The sequence below is a fragment of the Boleophthalmus pectinirostris genome, unplaced genomic scaffold (assembly GCF_026225935.1).
Source record: "Boleophthalmus pectinirostris isolate CB_2022bp ecotype Guang Dong unplaced genomic scaffold, ASM2622593v1 HiC_scaffold_21, whole genome shotgun sequence".
NCBI classification, from domain to species: domain Eukaryota; kingdom Metazoa; phylum Chordata; class Actinopteri; order Gobiiformes; family Gobiidae; genus Boleophthalmus; species Boleophthalmus pectinirostris.
The window spans coordinates 18473164-18494579 of NW_026571175.1; the positions used below are offsets into that span (position 1 = coordinate 18473164).

The following is a 21416-nucleotide window of genomic DNA, read 5'->3' on the forward strand; positions in this document are numbered from 1 at the left end:
CTCTACAATTCAAAGCGAAGAGAAATGCCGGTTTACATTCAGAATTAAAGCTCCTGAATAAACAGCGGATCATCTGTCTGTAATTTACTGCCAAGTGGCACCCTCAGGGACAAGGCTAATTTGATTCCTTGTAAACAAAAGCAGGCAGGAGTAAAGTGGCACACAGAAACACTTTACCTTGGCTTTGCCTTTTCCTTTTCTCCATCTTCTGCTGTTAGTTTCATTTAGTTTTGGCATTGTTTGACGGTAATGTGCTTAGTTGTGCTCATGCTGATCACTCAGTTGAGATAATACAGGAAGTACTCTTCAGTTCCTTTAGGGTCAAATACTGTATACAATATAGTTACACAGATATATTCTGCAATATTCTGGAAATAAGTGATTATTATTCATTTAGTGGTGTCCCTACATGACCTGCAGATTAGCAGAGATAAAGAGCTCTCATCTCGTAATGTATGTGATGTGATCAAAATATCTCAGGGGTTTAGGCTATTGTCCAGCCATGGGAAAGTAGGACAGGATATTTCCATAAACTCCCCAGTTGCCTGCGATATTTTATCAAATTAATCTAGTGTTATGCAAGCAGGTAGCCAAACTTCAGCACAAAATATATGAATACACAATCCAAGCAAATATAATGGCTGTAGTTTTCAGCGGTGCAGCTGTTTGACTGTGGCCCAGGTTTAGCTGCCACTTCTGAGCAGAGCTGTAGATGCATGGGCATCCTCAGCAGAGAGGTCATCTTCTCCTGCCAAGTCTGTCCAAACCTTTGGAGACACGAGAAAGAGGAACAGCAATAGAGGGACCAGCACTATTTATTTCCTGTCAAAATCCTGGTGACAGCACTCTGGTTACGTCTTTGTCACATACAGTCTGGGCACTAGCGATCAAGCTGACACACACCCCCTCTCTAGTCACACGCTCTCATTTTATTTGGCACTATCTGTCTTTGGTACATTGTCATTTATCACATTGTCTCTAGAGTTCACAGATGCATTCCCCACTTCTTCCCAGTTCAAATCAACTGGCGGCTTGAAAGTCTTTATGACAAAACTGTGTTGTCAACTTTTAAAATCCAAGTGACCCGAAGGCTTTTTTTAAACATCAGGCAGTGGCTGGCAGCTAGTTCAGCTGCGACCAGTCACCTCCATTCACCACTCCACAAGGGCATAATACACAGTGACACAGCAGTGTGTGTGCTGCCACTCTCATCAAAGAACTGCACTATAGAGTCACTACTCATCTTTTAATCATCTTTTATACTTTTATTATACTTTTATATTTTATATTTATACATAAAACAGCCCCTACTACTACTTGATATGCATTTTTATGAATGGTTAAGCTATAAAAGATTGCCTTAGAGAAGATCTACATTTGCATTTTTTAATTTATTTCCTTATTACATTACATTCTTATTTTCAACGCTCATCATGTATGGATTTAATATATTATGCTTAGATCGCTCTAGTAGACAGAAGACTTAGCTGTAGATTTATGGTCAAATAACACTCTCTAGTGGAATTTCTAAACATTGCACAATAGTTCAGCTCTCGATAAAGCACATTCAAGAATATTTCTTATTTTAATTAGGGATACAAATGCATAATGGTGTATATTTATTTTTGGAAGAAAATACTTAGGCCTGAGGTTCTATAAAATACATGAATTTTTTTACATCGGAACTACTGTCACAGTTTTCTTTCAACCACAGCCCGATTTGCTGCAGCACCGCCCTGCCTTTAACATGGCGCCGCCCGTGTTTGAAACATGTCATGTAGCTTGTTGTGCAAACAGGACTCCTAATGCGGTTTCTTGGAGCCGTGGGGGGACTATAGCATTTGGGACATGTAATTCAGTGGCTCTGTATAATCCCCAGGTACGACATGTCTTGGTTCGACTGCAGCTGTCAGTTATATGAGCGGCTGATACAGCTCTCGATATATACATTGCATTTCCCCAAATCCTTTCTTTTAAACTCGCTTTCTCGTCTGCATTACTTACCAAATTATCTCACATTTTCTTTGCCCCAGGAGAGAACAGTTGTCGCTTTGCTGAACGGACACACAGGCAGAGTGAATGCAGTGCAGTGGATTCACAGACCTGACTGTGGTAAGTGTCAGTGATGAATGCTCTTTTGTTTTATTGGACCATCTATGCATTGGACACAGATTATGGCGAGCCTGGGATGAACTTCCGTTATGGCCATTGGAGAGTCCAGACTAGTCATCAACAATATGTAAACAATAAACTGACGGACATCACCATGCAGCGTTTCTGTGGAATAATATGTCTTCTTTTTATTATTATTTTATTATTACTTTGGCACATATATTTAGGATCTAATTTAATTGGGTTTCTTTTTGGATTAAATAGCTCAGTTTCAATGAAAATACTTTGTAGTTTGGCTACTACGGAAACAATAGAAGGGCTATCACAAAGTAATCAATTGGGTCTATTCTATTCTACTGTCTTCCATCTATTTTTAGTTTAATTTTAGCCTAATAAATGGCTGTATTTCGCAAAATATTGTTTTTGTATAAGTGTAATGCCTAGCTTGTAGCATATTTTTATTTTTACTGTTTTGTTCTGATCAGGCATAGAACGTCACTTGGTTTCTGCAGGGTCAGACAATCGACTCTTTGTTTGGGAAGCACAAAATGACAGTGTAAGATATCCTCTTTACTAAAAAACTTTTATTTTATTTATTTATTTTTATGTAAACAATGATTACTGTTTGTAGTTCATTCGATCTGTGGAGTGTATTGGCCACACTGCTCCTGTTTCGTCTGTGGATGGGATATACCTGCATGAAACTCAGATCCTGGTGGCCTCTTCAGCCTCAGACTTCACCGTCCGTCTGTGGCTCTACAGTGGAGACAAGAATAGTAAGAGGCATTGTACCAATGATCATTGTTATTATTTGTTGTCTGTGTGAACATACTTTTACCAAAGACATCCATCAGAGTTAATATACATATAAAATCAGTGCTGTCTAGTATATAGTTGTATGGTACCATGTATAGTATAGGCTATACACCATCTAGTGGCTGCTGAGTAGAACAGCATGTGTCTTATTTATTCTCATATTTCAGTTTTTGCAGAGCAGTTCAAATCAGTCCTAAATTTTAAGTAGCAGCATATTATGTATGCCTTTTTATATGCTATATTACAAAGGTATGGTTGTATTGTATCATAAATTTAATGCCCTCAGAAGGTTTGCTTAGAGTATAGGGATAACATGTCTTTTACGGTGTAATCGTAGATATTATTCATTCATGTAGCATTATGTGGACATGATGTGAGGTGCTATTCCCTTGTGCTTTTCTTTCTTTAGCTGAGTGCCTCCATACCTTATCGTTTGGCAGTGGCTTCATGATGGATGTGTCTCTGGCGCTGTTGCCTGGCAGCGGAGGTAAGCTAAAGATGTCCATGCACAGACGCAGCGTTCCACATCTCCTCCTCTCATGTCATCCCTGCCTCGCTGCTTAACTGAGTGTCATATTCAAATCCACTCTGCATTTCAAATGACTTATGTCACATTGCCCCTCTACTTTAGCTTATGTCATTTTGATGGTGCGCCTCTCCCTCAGTCCTGTTTATGAACCTCTACTATGATGTTAATATGCAGCTCTTGACATGCCATTTTTTACAGTTCCCATCCTGGCTTGTGGTGGTGATGACTCTAGGGTTCATCTGTTTGTACTCAACCATGGAAAAGTAAGCACTTGGAACTTGGTACTGATCATTATTATTCTGTGCCAAAACTGTCACTGACATCAAAAACTGCAACGCTTTAAGGAACTCCAAAAGGCCTTGACCTTGCAAGGACATGAAGACTGGGTTCGTGGCCTAGCATGGGCCTCTATAGGTAAGAGCATTTGGAATTATCATCAAGAGGCTTTTACAAACATTCTGCACTTAACCTTGTGTAACCATATCATCTGAATATGCATGCAAGACTAACTGTTAGGGATGGGACACAATTTCCACAAGACATAAGATTGGGTCTACATAGACCCAACTATGGACATTGTTTTAATAGATAATTGGTATGGTTCAGTTCACAATTTTATATTTTTAATATTAGTATAGCACTGCTTTTTGGAACTACTGCTTCTTAGGAGAAGTCATTTATTAGGGTTAACGCTTTTTTGTGCAATCCAGAACATAACACATAATACAATTATTTTCCATATATGTGCAGAATCCTGCGGCACAAGACCTTGTCCTGTTCCTACCATTTGTAGTGTATGTTCATTTTTCTTTGTATGTCCCTCTTTTTTGGAGTACAGAGTGCATGACTAAGAAAGTCCTCCATATGTAAAAAATAAATTTAAATGCAGTATGAAGGCTCAGTTCTGTTGGGCTGGCCAGATTTTACACAGTAATTACTGATGTAAGCGTTTAGCCTGTGTAATTGTGCACCTTTCTTCAAGTGCACTTCATTACTGCTCTGCATTAATGCTGGAATCGTAAAAGCTGTTTCATCTCCTTAAACAGCCATCTCCATCAGTGTCTCTACCCACTTTCAATCCAGGGCCCACTCCACACTGCTAATCCACAAGCAAAACAGAGAGACACACTTGTTTACATGAAAAGTCCCACTAGTGATAGATTCATCTCTCCACAGTGACAATACTTAAACAAATCACACTGTTCTTTTGTGTCTGCAGATGGCAAATTGGAACACTATAGCATGGTTCATCAAAGCTGTTGCATAGCACACAGCCCATTGCTATTTTCTGTTATTTTTTCTTTTTTCTGTTTTCAAAGTCATTTTAGAAGCAGGTGGTGGTCGTACTACTTAAAATTATGAAATTATATTGGCTTTCACGCAATATTTCCAACAGCTGGCTGTAAAACAATAAGCTGTAATTAACAAAATGTAAATAATTTGATACAGTTTGACCTTTTTATATTTACAAACCAGACATAAGATTATGACCTCTTGGGTTTAATAGCTCTGTGTACCCACTCGACTAACATGCTGCACCTAAGTTTGCTGGACAGCTTCCTTCTCTAACCAGTATATAGTATTTTGGACCATCTTTGGTTCATCATATTGATCACTGAACCATTTGTAAAGAGGCACAAATTTGGAGACAAAATTACTGCCTAATATTGCATTGTAAATTCTTATAATGTTATGCCTTGAGTGGTGTAATTCCTGAGATAAATACAGTGACTTTTTAATATTCTTAAAAGCAAGTATAGAAACAAATCTTCACTGCTATCACCAGTGTCACAGTTAACACTCAATGATATTCTACATTCTCCTCTCAACATTTAATGGATGTTGAAAATATGTTGAAAATAAGAAAGTCAGAGTATTTTGCCTTGTGCTTTATACTTTGCGATTTACAAGTTGTCACTGTTAGCATCTTACTAGTGTGACATATTGAGCCTCTTTTGTTTTGGTTCAGGTGGGGAGCTGTTATTAGCCAGCTGTTCACAGGACTGTCTCATCAGAGTGTGGAGGCTCTGTGCCAAGTCTGGGACGGACGCCCACACAGACGATGATTCCACCATCATCAAAATGAAAGAGGACATTTTTGAAGTGACTAAGAATGGTGAGTGCTCTTCTCCAACACAACTATGTATGAAATATGTGACAATTAGCCCAGTGTTTAGGAGCAGAAAATAATGCTAAATATTTGGAGCATTGTATCCACTGTTTTATGTCCATCGTCCATCAACCTAAAACTTGCCCCATAGAAATAATCCTCCAGCCACTGTAGTCCTTACCAAGTCTAGATCAAGATATGGAGATATGTCTGTGTGTTAAGTATTAGTATACCTTAACCTTGCCTTGACCTTACCCTATTCATTTTTCATTGCCACGCATATATCTGTCTCAAACTAAAATAAAGTAACGCATACCCCATCCACTATATTTTTATGTAAATAATGCATCGTTGTCATGTGTGACCAAAATGGTTTTCCTCCTACAGATATTTCCTTAAAGTTTGCTGTGTCTCTTGAGACTGTACTGGCCGGTCATGAGAACTGGGTTTATGGAGTTCATTGGCATCCTCCATTCTACCGAGGTACCACATTCACACTATTTAATTTAAATTCAAACACAAGGGGCCGTATCTTGCCCCACAGTCTCAGTGCTGGCGCAAGTGTGGGGCGTGGAGTTCTAAACAGGAGGTGTGCTGTGCCTGAATATCAGGTGGAGCGGAGCGGACTGAGGGCATGGTGTGATGTGTTCAGTGAATTGCCAGAATCATAAAAATAAATATCAAAGGAGTTCACTGAAAAACAACATGTGACATGCTCAAGGCTTCTTTTATTTGGAAATATATTAGGATGATAAATGCTTAACATTCATAACATGTTCATGTGCTGTGTGGGAGTCGTCCGGATGCCCTCCCGCAGCAGAGCACAGCCCCTCACCCGCTCTCTGTATCGGCTCAGCTCTGCTCTATAGTTTGGTTTGATCTGGAGCTGTACAAAAGCTGCTCATCCAAATGAGGCAGTTTACAGCGCTGTCCTAAAGTGTGTTTTCTTACCCTGTCTGTGGTCCTAATGCTGCGATGTCGATTTACTCATATTCTCTCAGCCAGACTCTGCGCACGCATTCACTGACAGCTCAGGGCTGTGACAGCGGAGCAGACACACATCTCATATCTGTGCGTAACATCAGAAACATTTATACGACAATAAACTTATTCCATAATGCACGAGACTTCCACCTGTGTGGGACCAAATGCAGTGGACCCGAGAGACGAGAATATGAGCAGTCAGCGGCAGCAGAGGTGGACACTTGTACCTCAGCGAGAAAGGAACGGGTCTGCTGTGGGATGGGAGCACATGAGACAGACACTGGTCTTAAATGAATGCAGAGTTAACCATAAAAGGTTGATGTGTGTGCGCGGAGTGTTCGGAACACAAATCCAGTCAGTTCTGTCATTTCCCATACAAAATTCTATATTCCTGGTGTCTCTGCCAGTGTGTACTTGCATTGCAGGGCTCTGGAGCTGTTTTATTGTCACATATATAACTTTTCCCCACACTCTGCTTTGCTGTCTGATAATGAGGCAAAGATTGGAGACATTACCTACACAGGAAGTGCTTTTAAATGCCACAGTGATCACAGATTGGTTCAGAGGCCGTCACCATATACGTACTTGTACTGTCCCACTCTAGCCTCCAGCAGCGAAGTACAGCCCCACCTGGACATGCCCACTTGCGCTTTGCGCTAAGACTTGGGGCAAGATACGACCCAAGAAGTCAAAAGTCTATTTCTGTGACAAGATCTATGGAATATGTTGTCACTGCACACTAGTCTGTTAATCTTGATATGTTATATTTATAGATACAGTATTTTCCCATGTTACTGTGTGTTGTGTAAACGCTTTGTTCTCACTGGTCCCCTGCATTATTGCCGTTTCTTCTTTGTAGTAATACAAATAAAAGGGTTCTTGTATAAGATTTGGACTTTTATTGATTTACAAGGGAAATTATTTGGACTCAGTGACTCACACATCTCAATAAATATAATAACAAAGAGCAAAAATATAAATGGTAATGAATTCAAAATAAGTAGCAAAAATAGCAAGATACTGGTGTCAAATATGGCATAACTATACAAGTGTATGTGTACAAGTAAAAATAAAATATAGTAATACATGGTATATGTATCAGCTATATACAAGAGCCGGGTAAGGAGAAACAGTGCAAAGATGAAGTTGTGATTGACATGACATAGGGTTATCTGTTACATAAGGGTGAGTTATTTTACAGTTGTATGGAGTATGGTATAAATGTTGTATTCTTTTCTTATATAATAAAATGTTAATGGTCTATACTTTGTATGTTAGGTCATATTTCGTCTGTTATTGCAGATGGTGAGCAACAGCAGCCTCTCAGTCTGCTCTCAGCTTCTATGGATAAGACCATGATTTTGTGGGTGCCTGAGGAGGGATCTGGAGTCTGGGTGGAGCAGGTCAGTGGAATACAAAGAACTTTGGGGCATACACACACACACATCTATACGCACCCATGCACTTCCTTTTCACCTTTTATACAGTAAAACTCAAACTGGCTGAAACTGGCTGATCCCGAGTCAGTCCCCCCCTGTCAGTGTGTACCATCATCGCTCCTTGTTTGGTCTGATATTGAGGTGTCAGGAACAGAGGTGATAGACAGCAATGAAGAGGCGCTGCCCTGTGGAGTTTAGACGATCCCTCCCCCCGCCCCCTTCACTCTGCATACCGAACCCCTGTTTTATGGCCCATTCCTTAACACGCCCAACAGAAGACATGTCATAGCCTCCTCACCGCCTTCCTGCTTTCCTCATCCTTGATCTGTCTATCTGCTTCACCCCACGCACTCAGCCCTAAATTCTCTCTGATATTTTTCCTCTTTGATGCCTTGCGTCTTGTACACGCCACCTCATTTCTGTGAGCCTAACAGCTGCTGTTGTGCCAGAACGGGGGCTAAATTTAACACAAGTGTGGTTGGTGAAGAAGTGGTTTTCTGCCCATCTGCCCCAGCTTTTTAATTCATTTATTTTTACCTTTTGCAAATTCTCCTGAGATTTCACAGTACCTTGAATTACCTTACACATACATAAGTGTCGTACATGCGATAAAACATGACGCTGTTATGCCTCGGAAACTCTCACATAAATGTTGCTTTTGCCAGTCGCTCCCCTTGCAATCACACTCAGAGGTGTTGAGGAAGATGGAGGTTCGATCAGATGCTTTTGGCGCCTTTGATCTTGTCGTTCACATCTTCAGAAGCAGTTCTCCATCCTCTTGTCCTCCTGCTAACAAAGGAGCTATGATTAGAGCCTAGAGCCACTTATTATTCACTTCTGTGTGATTAGACAGAGATGGTGGTCACTTTGTATGAAGAAAAGCTGAAATCAACTCTGCCACGGTGAATCTCTTTTTTTTTTTTTTTATCTCAAAGCCTATGGCCATAAATAAAAAATATCCCTGGCCCCACACCCACCTGGAATAACCTTTAGTTGATCGTGAAAGTGCATGATACATGAGCCTCTACATTCACTTCTCCTCTGTTTATGCTCCTCCTGAAGAGCCTTTTTAAATGATATATATAGCAATATATATATATATATATATATATATATATATATATATATATATATATATATATATATATATATATATAGCATTCTGTAACTTTTTATATTGATACCTACCCTCTAGCTTTAGTATCAAATATCAGGGTATATATATATTTTTCTTTTACATCCCTACTGCAGTGTATTTAGGGTTAGGGTTGTTTTAATGTTACTGTCAGATATTGAAAGTCTTTTGGAGCCACATTTATGTAATTTATACATTTATTGGATACCTCATTACTAAACTTTTATGACCCTTTCCTGACATTTAATGCTGAAAATTACCTCTCTAACCAAGATGTTGTTGGGTCAATGGTCACTGTTTTTACAGGGCCCACTATTTTTGTGTATTCTTTTATAACCTCTCAAAAGCTCTTTTCCCAGGGCATCAAACATTTTGGCAGATCACATCTTGTATCGGTAAACGCCCAGCCATGTGTGTCTTCTTAATTAGACAATCTTTACAAAGAACTGCTCCACATCGTCATGCTGATTAGAGTAATTGGTGAGATTTAATGGCGAGCGGGGTTAGCAGTGGGTTGGCTAGGGCCCACCGCTGCGTAAAGCACATCTTACTAACGAGACACACTGGTAATTAACATCTCCGACTGACCACAGCAGGCCACCACAGCGCCTGCAGGGATCGTCAGTCTGGGTTTGTGTGCTGGCCTGCGAGAGAAGGACCTATTTTCAGAGAGTCTCGCGAGCACTCTACAAGTTACAGCTCATAGAAAGATGCCCATTAATCATTACTTAAATACATAGAGTATAAGTATATAACTGGTTTAATCAAGGGCTCGAACAACCTAAAACTAAAACTCTTGAGTTAATACTTTCAAAACCTTACATTTTTTGACAATGACAATTGAAAGTATTTCATAAAGGAAAAAAGTTAATGTCACTCAGAATATTAAAAAACTTGAAAGTGTTTACAATTTTATGTTAAGCACAGTCTTTCTACTAAATAATTGTATTTTATGCATAGCCTACTTTATTAATAATTTGACAACAACGTGAAATCATGCCTGCATTTATTTTCATGCTCTGTCTTCTTCCATTACTGGGTCCATGTACCACAGTGTGCTTTGCTGGTCTTGTCTGGTCCACATACAATATCTGTCTGCACAGATATATGACTCTGTTCCTTCTGTGTCCTTGTTGTGTCCCTCCCCCTCACTCTCCCTCTGGTGCCGATAAGACCCATATTGTTCCCCTCTCATAAACATGACAAATGACGGCTGTGCATTTTTTTGTGTGATTTACAGCATCCTGTTAGTCGAAGAATTTAAAAATCGATCTGCTTAATGTTGCATCTTGTTCTCTCTCCATTGCTCAGTATGTGTTTTACTTGTCTGTTTAACTCGTCCGCTGTTTGTGTGGGATGGTGCCATTCTATGCGGAGGGTTGGCTTTATTGCTGTCATTAGTTGTGCTATGTTGCGGACCGCAGACAGGCATTATTTTGAAGGTCAGTGATGACCAGGGCAGCCTCCTTATAAAAGGGCCAAATGATTTAAGACAACACTATAGACTGCCATGTACAGTAGACGTTCTGCTGAGGCATCGACCGGTTTGCCTTGTGTATAACTCTATGCCTTTATATTTGACATTCACTGCAGCATGTTACTGAAACCAATCCTTAGCCTCCTGTCTCTCAAGTCAACAAAATTAGGTGGAAAAAGTAAACATGTTACGTGCACATGGATGCTGAACCATGCTTTGAAAGTTTTTCTGTAGTTGAAACAGGTTGTAAGGCCATGTCTTTTCCCTTAAATTACCTGAAATGTTGGTTGCTTAAAATAAAACATTCTTATGATCAACATGGATACAATTAACGAAATGGGCTTCTACTGTAATAAACACACCATTTGTTTGAAGATTAAATTTCTAACATTTTGATTAATTTGTTTTCCGTCCTTTTTGTTATTTTGGTCTAAGCCTCTAATCCTGCATAGAATTCAATTTGTTATGCATTGACACAATACAGTGTTTATAACGTTTGCTAATTTATTTTTAGTTTCTTTTCTTTGGGATTTTTTTCTAATAAAAATTAGGTGGACAATGAAATATGAAGTACGTGTATTACATATATAGTGCCATCTTTTATATATACATATATTTAAAAAAAAAACAAAAAAAACGGATTGTGGGTTTCTTAGAAGGAAAAGTTAAACATTGTGAGGCCAAGATTACTTTGTGTGTCTGTGTAATTGGTGCCAGCATTTAAGTTAAATGGTAGGTGATGGTCTAGACCACTAAATTCAATAATTGCCCCAAAACACAAAAGGAAGAATTGGACAGGTGCCAAAGAACCAAAGAACAATTTTTTTCTCTTCTTTTTTTCTTCACCTGACACAAATTGTGTGCTTTGTCAAATTGGATTGTGAATACAGTGTGGTCTCCTCCTCACACAGCCTTCACACTGTCTATGATCTGTTTGGGGACACAAGGAAGGTCACAAGCTCTCGGCCAAATCCAATTTATGTAAATCCTTTTGTTTTCTCGTGCATTTCCATTTTTGTGATTAGTTGTTTAGTATGAGGCCCAAGCACTGTGTCGAAATTATATTTTGGGCGAAAAATGTGACGTTGCTTTGCTCAAATAGAAGTCATTTTGTGTAATTTCTCATTTCAATTGTCAGTCTAATTTTCATGATTTTATGAAAGCTGCTAGAATTGTATATCAGGGTTGTTTTTGTTATTTCTATAAATTCCTGTTTACATAAGAGACCAATTGACTTGATCATTTAACTTAATAAATTTGATGGTTCTTAGCCATAAGTGAATTTTCTCTGTACATCTGATCTTTATGTTTTTGTGTTTTTCACACCAGGTGCGTGTTGGAGAGGTTGGTGGAAACACATTGGGTTTCTTCGGCTGCCAAATGAGTCCGGATGGTTCCATGATCATGGCTCATGCTTTCCACGGAGCTCTGCATCTCTGGTGTAAAGACCAAGGGGACGAGGTGACTGTCAAAATCAAATTGATGCTTATGTTGTGGAACATTCCTGATGAAATTTGAAACTGAAATTCTAAACTTTTTAATGAGACTGGCAGTACACCCAGGGCTTGTCAAACTAATTAAGTGCTAGTGACAAATGTGATTAAAACAGATTTCTAGTCTGCCTTTCATTTTAAATGTTTTTGTTGAAAATTTTTAAGGGTTCTTCTTGTTCTGGTTTGGGATCAGCTTATGTCCTAAAGTCAAATATCATTTGGTTCCCTTCTAGTCCTGGGATAGTCCTGGTCTAGTCCTGGTTTAGTTCCAGGTTTAATCTCAGGTTAGTCCTAATTTTTATGTAGCGATTGTGCAAATATGAATGCACCCATAGAGACAATGACATGTAATTCTTCAATTAATATGTTCTTCAAATAAAGAATTTCTTAAGGACTTCTAACAGTAAATTCTTGGAATGCTGTGTGTACAGGGTGAGTGGAGACCTGCAGTCGTTATATCTGGTCATTTTAATGCAGTCCAAGACTTAAGCTGGGACCCTGAGGGGGAGTTCATCATCAGTGTAGGGTCTGACCAAACCACTAGACTCTTCACACCATGGAGGAAGCAAGACAGCAAACAGGTATTTTTACATCTGTCCTTCATGCAGAATATAAACATGTTAAATGCAGTAAAGACTTTTCTTTCACAATAGTGACTTCACTGTATTTTTCTAGTTGACTTGGCATGAAATCTCCAGGCCTCAAATACATGGCTATGACATGCAGTGCTTGGCCATGGTTGGTAGGTTCCAGTTTGTCTCTGGGGCTGATGAGAAGGTCTTAAGAGTTTTTCAAGCTCCACGGAATTTTGTGGAAAACTTTGCCAATATCTCTGGAATCTGTAGAGAAAATCTACTCCTGACTGGTGTAAGTGGACTTCTCCTAGTGAATCATCCATTTTGTCTCCACAAAATACTTACAAGAGTTTCTAATTTAATTTGTTACTTCACACTGTTTTTTCCAGGATGCTGCCAACCTCCCAGAAGGAGCAAGTACACCTGCCTTGGGCTTGTCTAACAAGGCTGTTTTTCAAAGTGAAGTCTTAGTCAGCTCTGCATCTTTTTACATCGTTGCTTCTTTATTAGTCCTTGGTTTATTTGTTAGTATATTGGAAAAATAACTGAAAAGTAAGGTTTCTGAATTTCATATGGGAGGTTTCATAACGATGAGGATTTAAGAATGCGTTTACAATTGTTTTTTTTTTTTTTAAATAACATTTTCTTCTTTTCTCTAATACTTTTAACTTGCAGGTGACCTTGTGCAGAAAAGTGATGAGGACAAGGATAAGTTCAACAGAGTGTCTGATCAATATCAGGAGTCGTACTTCCACCCGCTCAACATGACAGGTAGTGAAAATGCCCCTCTGTTCCACATGACCTTATTTAAACCTCTCCTGTCTTGTTAGACTGCTGCCTTGCTCTACAGTTAAACTATGATTCATATTCTTGGCATTGACGGGAGCTCATGTCTGCCTGTCCCTGACTGGACACCCATAAGACACAATGATCTGGAGCCAAAGGGACAGTTGTACTTGTGCCTGTGTATTGTCCCGATGGGTGACTGTAGCCTCAGGTCTGCTTTGGGCCAGTGGACTCGCAAGCAGAAGAGAGTGGGGGAAGGGCAGAGATTATGAATATTAGCAAGTTATAACAAAACATATTTGTAATGATATGATGTAAAGTGGTGGTCTACAAATGCAAAGTTGAATGACCTTGGATTGCATAGAAACATCTGTTAAATGTAACTTAAAATTCCAGATGCTGGGATATTTCTTTTTGCTCAACTGTAAGTTATGTGCACAGCAGTGAGTGGTTAGCCCTCCTGGCTATAGTCATGGGATCGCAGTTTTTCGAGTCTATTGTCAACGTTAACAGTGGGTTCATCTGGCTTCTACTTGCTGCAGAATGTGTGATAGTATGAACAAAAGTGAAGACAATGCAGCAGACCATTTTAAAACCCCTGGGCGATAGAGGCTGTCATCAACATGATTGAAGCCACTCCTTAATCTGCAATGCTAATTGGAAAGCAGCTTAGGTGATTGCAAAGTTGAAGTATCTATGACCCTGGGCTGCGTGGAGTGCAGTCAAGTGCAGAGCTTGTTGTTAACAATGCATTTTACTTTTCTGATTTGCTTCTTGAGGCTAAAAGACTTAATTAAGCATTATTGGAGGCCACTGGCCTATAACATATAGCTGTTACATTATACAAGATGAAAATTGTGTACATGGTTGCTTTGCCCATCTGACTCCACTCAAAGCTGTAAATTGTGAAAAATCCCAGAAACTGCAGTTGTTCCAAAAATCTTTTTAGCAGAAAAAGTGCGCTGAGAATGTCGTGGCAGCAAACACTGCAAGAATCTGGACGTGAATGTGAGAGGACGTTGTCTGGAGGCTATCACTGTGCATGTCACACTGTGTGTGTCACACTGTGTGTGTGCTTCCTCGCTCGTATGCCTATCACATGCACACTCCAGGTTTTATCTGCTGCTCTATGGCTTAAGAGAACATGGATTTTAAAAAGGGGTAAATTGTAATAGCCACTTGGTGTAATCCTCATTTTATAAATTGGAAGCCAGTAGAATTTGTACCAGAGATATATACAAATATTTTGGGTATGCAATGATTTTGGGATCTATGTGTACAGAGCCTCCTCCAGAGGACCATCTTCTTCAGAACACACTGTGGCCAGAGGTTCAGAAACTGTAAGTACACTGGGGAGGTCTAACAGGTTCTAAAAATTCAAAAACAGAACACAGACAGAGCATAGAATTTCCTTTCAATAAGATGTAACTATCTTTTTGCACTAGGGAGTTTATGACATCTGACAGCCTTGGTGGCTACTGACAGACTCCCACTATCTTAGGGCTAAATACTTTAAATATATCTTCTTCTCCATTGAGCTGCAAAAACCTTAGTAGTTAAACATTAGTTAACAAGGGCGGGAAGATGAATTATTGTTCCATTACCATTCCCTCCTAACATATCAAGATGCAACAGATTTTTAAGGTATCTTTGTTAATAGCCTTTTTACATTTTCACACTGGAGTGAATTTTCCCTACTTGCCATGCTTCTAAGTCATTGCAGTGCTTAAAATCATCCAGATGAGGCAGCACTTCAGCTCCACGATTGTTTTCACTCGGCTGACAGTTCAGAACAAGCAGGTGATAGTCAGTAAGCTAAAAGTAATTAAGTTCTGAATGATTTGCTGGAACGCCATCACTGTTCATCGAAGTCATGCGGAGGCACTAGTCATCATACATCAATGTTTTAATTTCACACTCTGTCTGCATATTCACCTGTCAGACGACTACCAAAGCAAGCCTGCCGTCATGCGACACCGTAGAACAACAGAATAGTTAATTTTCTGTCAGAAGTGAAGGATTTAATTTTCACAGCCCCTCCTCTCTTCACTGGCCCTGTCCACACCGAGTAGAGCTAGCCTGTTGTGTTTGATGAATTCGTGTGTACATTAGACGGTTGTCCTCTGTCACCACCAGGTACGGCCATGGCTTTGAGATGTTCTGTCTGGCGGCAGACAGTGCTGGAACACTAGTGGCCTCTGCCTGTAAGGTCAGTGTCCACCACACCTCTGGGCACAGGGGGAGCAATGGGGGCATCCATCAGGAGGGTTTTGTAGACAATAGGTACATGTTGTTCAAAAATGTCACCAATGAATTGAAAGAACACCCTGTTCTATCCAATGTCCCTACTTGCCTAGCAGCTGTGTCTTCTTTAGTCATGGCATTGTCCTTATTGAGTTCCCTTTGAAAATGTAAATTTTTATGTTTCATATTGTAATTTTCATTCCATATCTTAAAAAAGAAAGAAATCCAAATAAATAAATAATAATAATGGTCCGCTTCACTCAAATCTGACGCTAGAAGCTACTTTTGGTTCCAAAATTGACAGTGCTGTATAATGTTTACACTCCAACATTTTCCTTTTTTAAAAAACTTGTTTGTTCCTAAAACGTTTTTGTTCTTTCAGGCCACTAAAACAGAGCATGCTTCCATATTACTGTGGGACACTGGCAGCTGGAGACAGGTGCAGGCCCTATCATACCACACCCTCACTGTCACTCAGCTGTCCTTCTCTCCTGATTCTCAATTCCTATTGGCAGTTTCCCGTGACCGCACTTGGTCTTTATGGAAGTGCAATACTCCCAATTCAGAAAATAGAGGTAAGACTTGTCCTATCATTGCAAATGTCAGATAAATATGTCATTTAAATATCGTATGTTTATTATTTCATAACTGTAGAATGACCAGTTGCCAAAGGTTTTAGATGGAGTTGTCTTTATTGGAATTAATAAAAAAATATTAATAAACAAGGTAGGATTCCAAAGCAAATTCCACGTCCATCTGGTATCACTGGAACAAATTTCTAATCATTAAATAGAAGAAAAGGATTTTGTCACACATGTCAGAATTGATCAAGAAATTAAAATCATATTTATTTATGGATTTTTCTTAAACCCACTTTGTCCCTGACTCTTCAAGCTTTATTACATGCTAGTTACAGATGAAGTGTCATGTGGAGAAGAAAAATAACCTTGCGCCAGACACACCCATAACAATACAGTTATTGTTATATATTGCAGATATGAGTGGAAATGTGTCTATATATCATACAGTGAGTGTGTTTAGGTTGACCTGTGGCACGTGCAGGGCTTAGTGGTGCAGCAGTGACATTAATGGCTGAAGAAGGAGATTTGTTTGTAGAAGGTCATGGCTGTCAGTGGCTGCATGTTCAGTGAAAACAAATGAATGAGAAATCATCTGTCGGCTCCAGCCCTAAAGAGCCTCCTGAACCAGGTTAAATACTGTACTGCCCCTGTGTGAGTGAATGCTTTGAAATGGGTGATGGCACATTGGTATATAGCTGGCCTGAAATGCCTGCGCTGGCTGAATGGTAATGGTACAGTGCATATAAAGTTAATAATGGTAAAATGTATATATGTTATGTTGTATGTCTGAATAGTTTGTCCTTTGCTATTTGTGCCGTCTCCAGGCAACACAGCTATGATTGACTCCAATCATCAGATTTTTCTATTTGGGTGTCCTCTAGTGGTAGACTTTGGCATAAAATAGCCATCATAAAGTCAGTGATCTTTTGTTACTGCTCTACAGTACTATATTTGTGCATACATATAATCAGTCTTCTATATCAAGACTGAAGGCTTGAGCTTTCCTATTGGTTGAATATAGGGCACAATGATGGTGATGTTTGTTTGAGGGGAGAGCACAGGAGGGAGGGGGTGTCCCGTCTGCTGATTCACTCAAGGTGATTGTAAAAACACACACACCATGTCTGACAGAGCAGGGAAGGTTAAACGAAGGCAGAGCTTATCAAGCAAACCTCGTTGTCTCCTCTTTGTCTCGCTGATGTCCTACCTTTTCAGGCATATGGTCTCTTCCTTCAGACTCCTGCCTTGTTCATCAAGAGCTTCCAATCATAATATAAACATTAGCTGATTAATCTTCTGGGTTTATGTCAATTGAGACTTCACCCAAGGCAGTGGCCCTACTTCATAATAGTGAGAGAGTGTCCTTCTCATGTCAGATGTTCAAACAGTTGACATTCACAGCAGTGCATACACTTTGCACAATTATGCTCTTCCTTTATGGGTGTTTGTAACAGCTGCTAGCCTCACCCAAATAAACACTCGGGATGTGACTATCTGATGGTTCAAAAGGAAAATGAACAGTGCCAGGTCACAAAGCAGAGCTGACTGAGAAGGGGCCTGGTGAATGTTTTCTATAGTTGACTTGTGATTGGCACATTCTGTGCGGCTGCTCATGTCCTAATGCCATAATCAGAGCACAGTGTAGATCAGGATAAAAAGTGAAAAAGCTATTGTTGATGCTTGGGCTCATTCTGTCTGCTGGGTTTTTTTGCAGAGCGATTCTCTATATGCGCACACACAGCCAAAGAATCAGCTGTACACACCCGCATCATTTGGTCATGTGACTGGAGCCCAGATGGGACATACTTCACCACATGCAGTAGAGACAAAAAGGTAACTAATGTCCATAGGGTTCATAAAATAGTAATCTTTTAGTTGAACTGTTCAACTTAACGTATTAGAACTGGAATATTTCTGAAGTTTCCTTGTTTTGAAAGTTTGCATCATTTACTGTAATTTGTCCAGGTGATTGTGTGGGGCAGGATAGGGGCTGACCCAATGTCCCAATGTGACATCAAACCCTGCTCTTCCATTCTGGATGTGGGTGATTCAGCCACAGCTGTAGCGTTCTGTCCTGTGTTCTGCTCTACAAAGAGGTACATGTAAATACCTACTAACTAAGTATTAAATGTCTTAGAAACATATTGTTAATACATCTGTTCTGTGCAGTTACCTGATGGCAGTGGGTCTGGAGTGTGGCAGGATCCTTTTGTACAAGTGGACTCCTGGTTTGCAGCCTGGATCTGACTGGATCTGTTGTGGACAGACGGACAGTTCGTATCCTAAACTAAATTAATCAAATGCGTTTGTATGATAACGGATGGTAACTTTACTCCGCCATATTAATGTGTGAATGAAAGTACGGATAGGTCAAGCCCATTAACTTGCTTTGATATGCTCCAGCAACATGTGACATAGTTGTGAAAATCCATGAATAAATGGCAGATTTTTGTACGGGACATTTTGACCGAGAATCTGTCTTTGATAGATGTTGCAGTTATTTGACCCTAAAGCTGTTGCCCTCCCTAGACATTTTCCTTCACTGCCGTCTTTCACAGACAGAGCCATTGTTTGGCGGTTAAGCGGCTCCGCTGGCGGCCCAGAGCGGGCCGTGCGGGTCATAGCCACAGTGGTGGGGTCACACAGGAGGAAGAGAAAAGAGGAGAGACTGACAGTGAGAGCTCCTGGGCACAACTCGCCAGTGCCAGTGCCGACCACTCTGTCAAAATCTTTTCCGTCAACAAACAGGCTCTTTAGCACCGCCAACACTGACACCATCGTGGACGCCGCCCACCGAGGAGCTGTGGGACAGAGCCACAGCTGCTCCCTGGCACCATGCTCCGGCCACAAGACAATTCAGTCACAGTGCAGCATAGGACAGACTTTCCGCTGTCTCTGACTGAGTAAAACAGAGTAAAACTGTATGACCTTGATCTGCTTTTCTACTCACTTTCAGACACATTTAAGGATAATCTAATATAACATATTTATATTGGATGGTATAAGTAGGGAAGCATATGTATAAAATGTATTTACTGGCTGTGAGTTATATTGTTTTTATGGAATACATTTAAAAAAATAAACAAAAATGAATTTAATCTTTCCCTTTCCCATCCAAACCCACTTTTTTCCTCCCACATTTTTTCATCTAATATGGCTGTCATATTCAGGAAATGCTTATTATTAATCTAAAATCTATTAATAGAGTTACTTAAAACACTGATTACTTTCCAATGTCCTTATATATATCGTGAAATGCAATGGTGAGATTTGAATACCTTGTTTGTGTCGCATTTGGTTTAGTCTAGAACCCCTGCAATATCTCTCCCTAACTGTAGACATAAAACATAGTAGTGAAGCTGAACTGTGGAGATTTACTAAAGTTTAGCACGTTGCTTGGTGCCTGAGTCTGGACCTTATCGTAATCCCCAAGGACAGGAGAAGTCCGCCTGCTGGATTTACTGTACGTTCAGCCAAGTGTGCTGTCATTACATGTCAGCCATATATTTATCTGTGAGAGATTGTAAGTAGCAGTCATAAGTCATCCTCTAATCACATATCAGTGTATGGAGGCATCAGTCAAACCAGGCCACACACTCTCCTCAGGGGAACAGGGTTGTTTTTCAAACACTCTGAGCATTTGGGACAATGCAGTCATATATCACAACTATTCTCACATCATATACAATGTAATGTAATTATCAAATCATTAGCCTTGATGTTTCTATTTAAAGATGAAGGATCGCCTTACCAGGGATTTTCATCAACATATTTGTGTGGTGGGGCTTTTTGCTCTGCGTCCTGGGCAGAATACTAATACATGAAGCATATGCTCTTTCAGACGTCCTCTCCTCTGTCCTTGACTGCTCGTACTGATGAGGTGAGATCACCATAATGTTGTACTGAGAAGGGATTAGGAGTCACATCTGGGAAGCCTTGAATGCTGCAAATTAATGGGCACAGGGATGGCCCAGTGGCACAAGTAATAAAACAAAGTCACAGAAGCTGAAAACTTGAAATTTCAATGGGGTTTGAGACAAGGGGATTCATATCATCATAATAATTAGACTTCAATCTCCCAGGTGCAAGAGCCAGAATCTTAGGATAATAAAATGCACATTTTTACTCATTTAAATTAAATCTGACCTATTGGTAAGTCAAGATGATTAAAGTAAAAAATGTTCACCAAAAGTACATTTTAGAAATGTTTTTTGTTTATTATGCCATTAGAATACATTAAAGCAACACTGTGTAATGTTCTGGAGGAGGCATGTCAACCTGCATGATTCCACCGAAATAGAAAGTCAAAACCATACTTAGGAACAGGGGTGTCAAACTCAATGTGTGGGCCTAACTAAATATTTATTGAAAAATGTCAACAACATCTGCATGTTTTCTCTGCTTTCGAGATATGTAATATTAAACCTTTTCTTATTAAAATAAATATTTAATAAGCAAAATATAAAAGAATACCAAAATTTTAAATAAAAATAATCTCTCTATAGCTTATCTGTAGCTGGCGGGCAGCTCTAATACATATTTGATATGATCTTGCAGGCCAAATATAATTATATCGTGGGCCAAATTTGGCCCTTAGGCTTGATTTTGACATGTCTGATTTGGAACATTCTCCATAGATAAAGATATGTTTTATGCCATATTTTGGAATAACATAGTCAAAGGGACAGCATCTCAACAGAAACAAGCAGAAGGAGACCTTCCTCCTGGCCAAATAAGATTCAGTTTTGTAGAGATGCAAGCCCAGTCACTGATGTTTTTTTCAGTGCAATAAAAACAACCAAAATAAAAACAATTATTTTATTTTACTCTTTATTTTTACTTTCATTTGCTCTACCTTTTAGTTAAATAAATAAAAAGTAAATTTCTACACATTAACTATAAGCTTCTATATTCTTCATTCTCTGTTCTTATCCAAGTTTCATCTCATACATGAAGTGACATGAGGGTCAACTTAATCAACCTGGCTTCCATTTGCACAACACGATCCCACCAAGACACAAGAGAAGGTCATGCTGCATTTACACTGTGGGGGTCTCCAGAGCTGCTTCTGCTCTGCTCTGTCTGCCACGATTTATGACATGATATATGCTGCAATGTACTGAATGAAAAAAAAA

The 21416-nt window shown here is 39.6% G+C and overlaps 1 protein-coding gene across 2 annotated transcripts; it reads left to right on the forward strand.

The window, feature by feature from the left end:
- The first annotated feature begins 1720 nt into the window (after positions 1-1720).
- On the forward strand, positions 1721-19379 carry elp2 (elongator acetyltransferase complex subunit 2). Of its 2 annotated transcripts, none has more exons than XM_055157035.1 (22): positions 1721-1879; positions 2034-2112; positions 2598-2668; positions 2744-2888; positions 3338-3415; positions 3656-3720; positions 3802-3871; positions 5427-5573; positions 5955-6050; positions 7830-7954; positions 11932-12063; positions 12527-12676; positions 12771-12962; positions 13060-13129; positions 13346-13441; positions 14739-14796; positions 15593-15665; positions 16083-16275; positions 17996-18114; positions 18247-18377; positions 18451-18558; positions 18840-19379. In XM_055157035.1, the coding sequence occupies exons 1-22, from the start codon at positions 1748-1750 to the stop codon at positions 19036-19038; spliced, it is 2529 nt and encodes an 842-aa protein (XP_055013010.1). In that variant the 5' UTR covers positions 1721-1747; the 3' UTR covers positions 19039-19379. The 2 variants fall into 2 exon arrangements, with proteins under 2 accessions (XP_055013010.1, XP_020788221.1); XM_020932562.2 differs by having other exon boundaries at positions 7854-7954.
- Positions 19380-21416: the final 2037 nt, after the last annotated feature.

Excerpts from the sequence above, each read along its gene's own strand:
- elp2 (XM_055157035.1), top strand. The coding sequence starts at position 1,748 with ATGGCGCCGCCCGTGTTTGAAACATGTCATGTAGCTTGTTGTGCAAAC. Across the intron at positions 6,051-7,829 it reads GCATCCTCCATTCTACCGAG|GTCATATTTCGTCTGTTATT; the intron begins GTACCACATTCA and ends TTTGTATGTTAG. Across the intron at positions 13,442-14,738 it reads CCACCCGCTCAACATGACAG|AGCCTCCTCCAGAGGACCAT; the intron begins GTAGTGAAAATG and ends CTATGTGTACAG.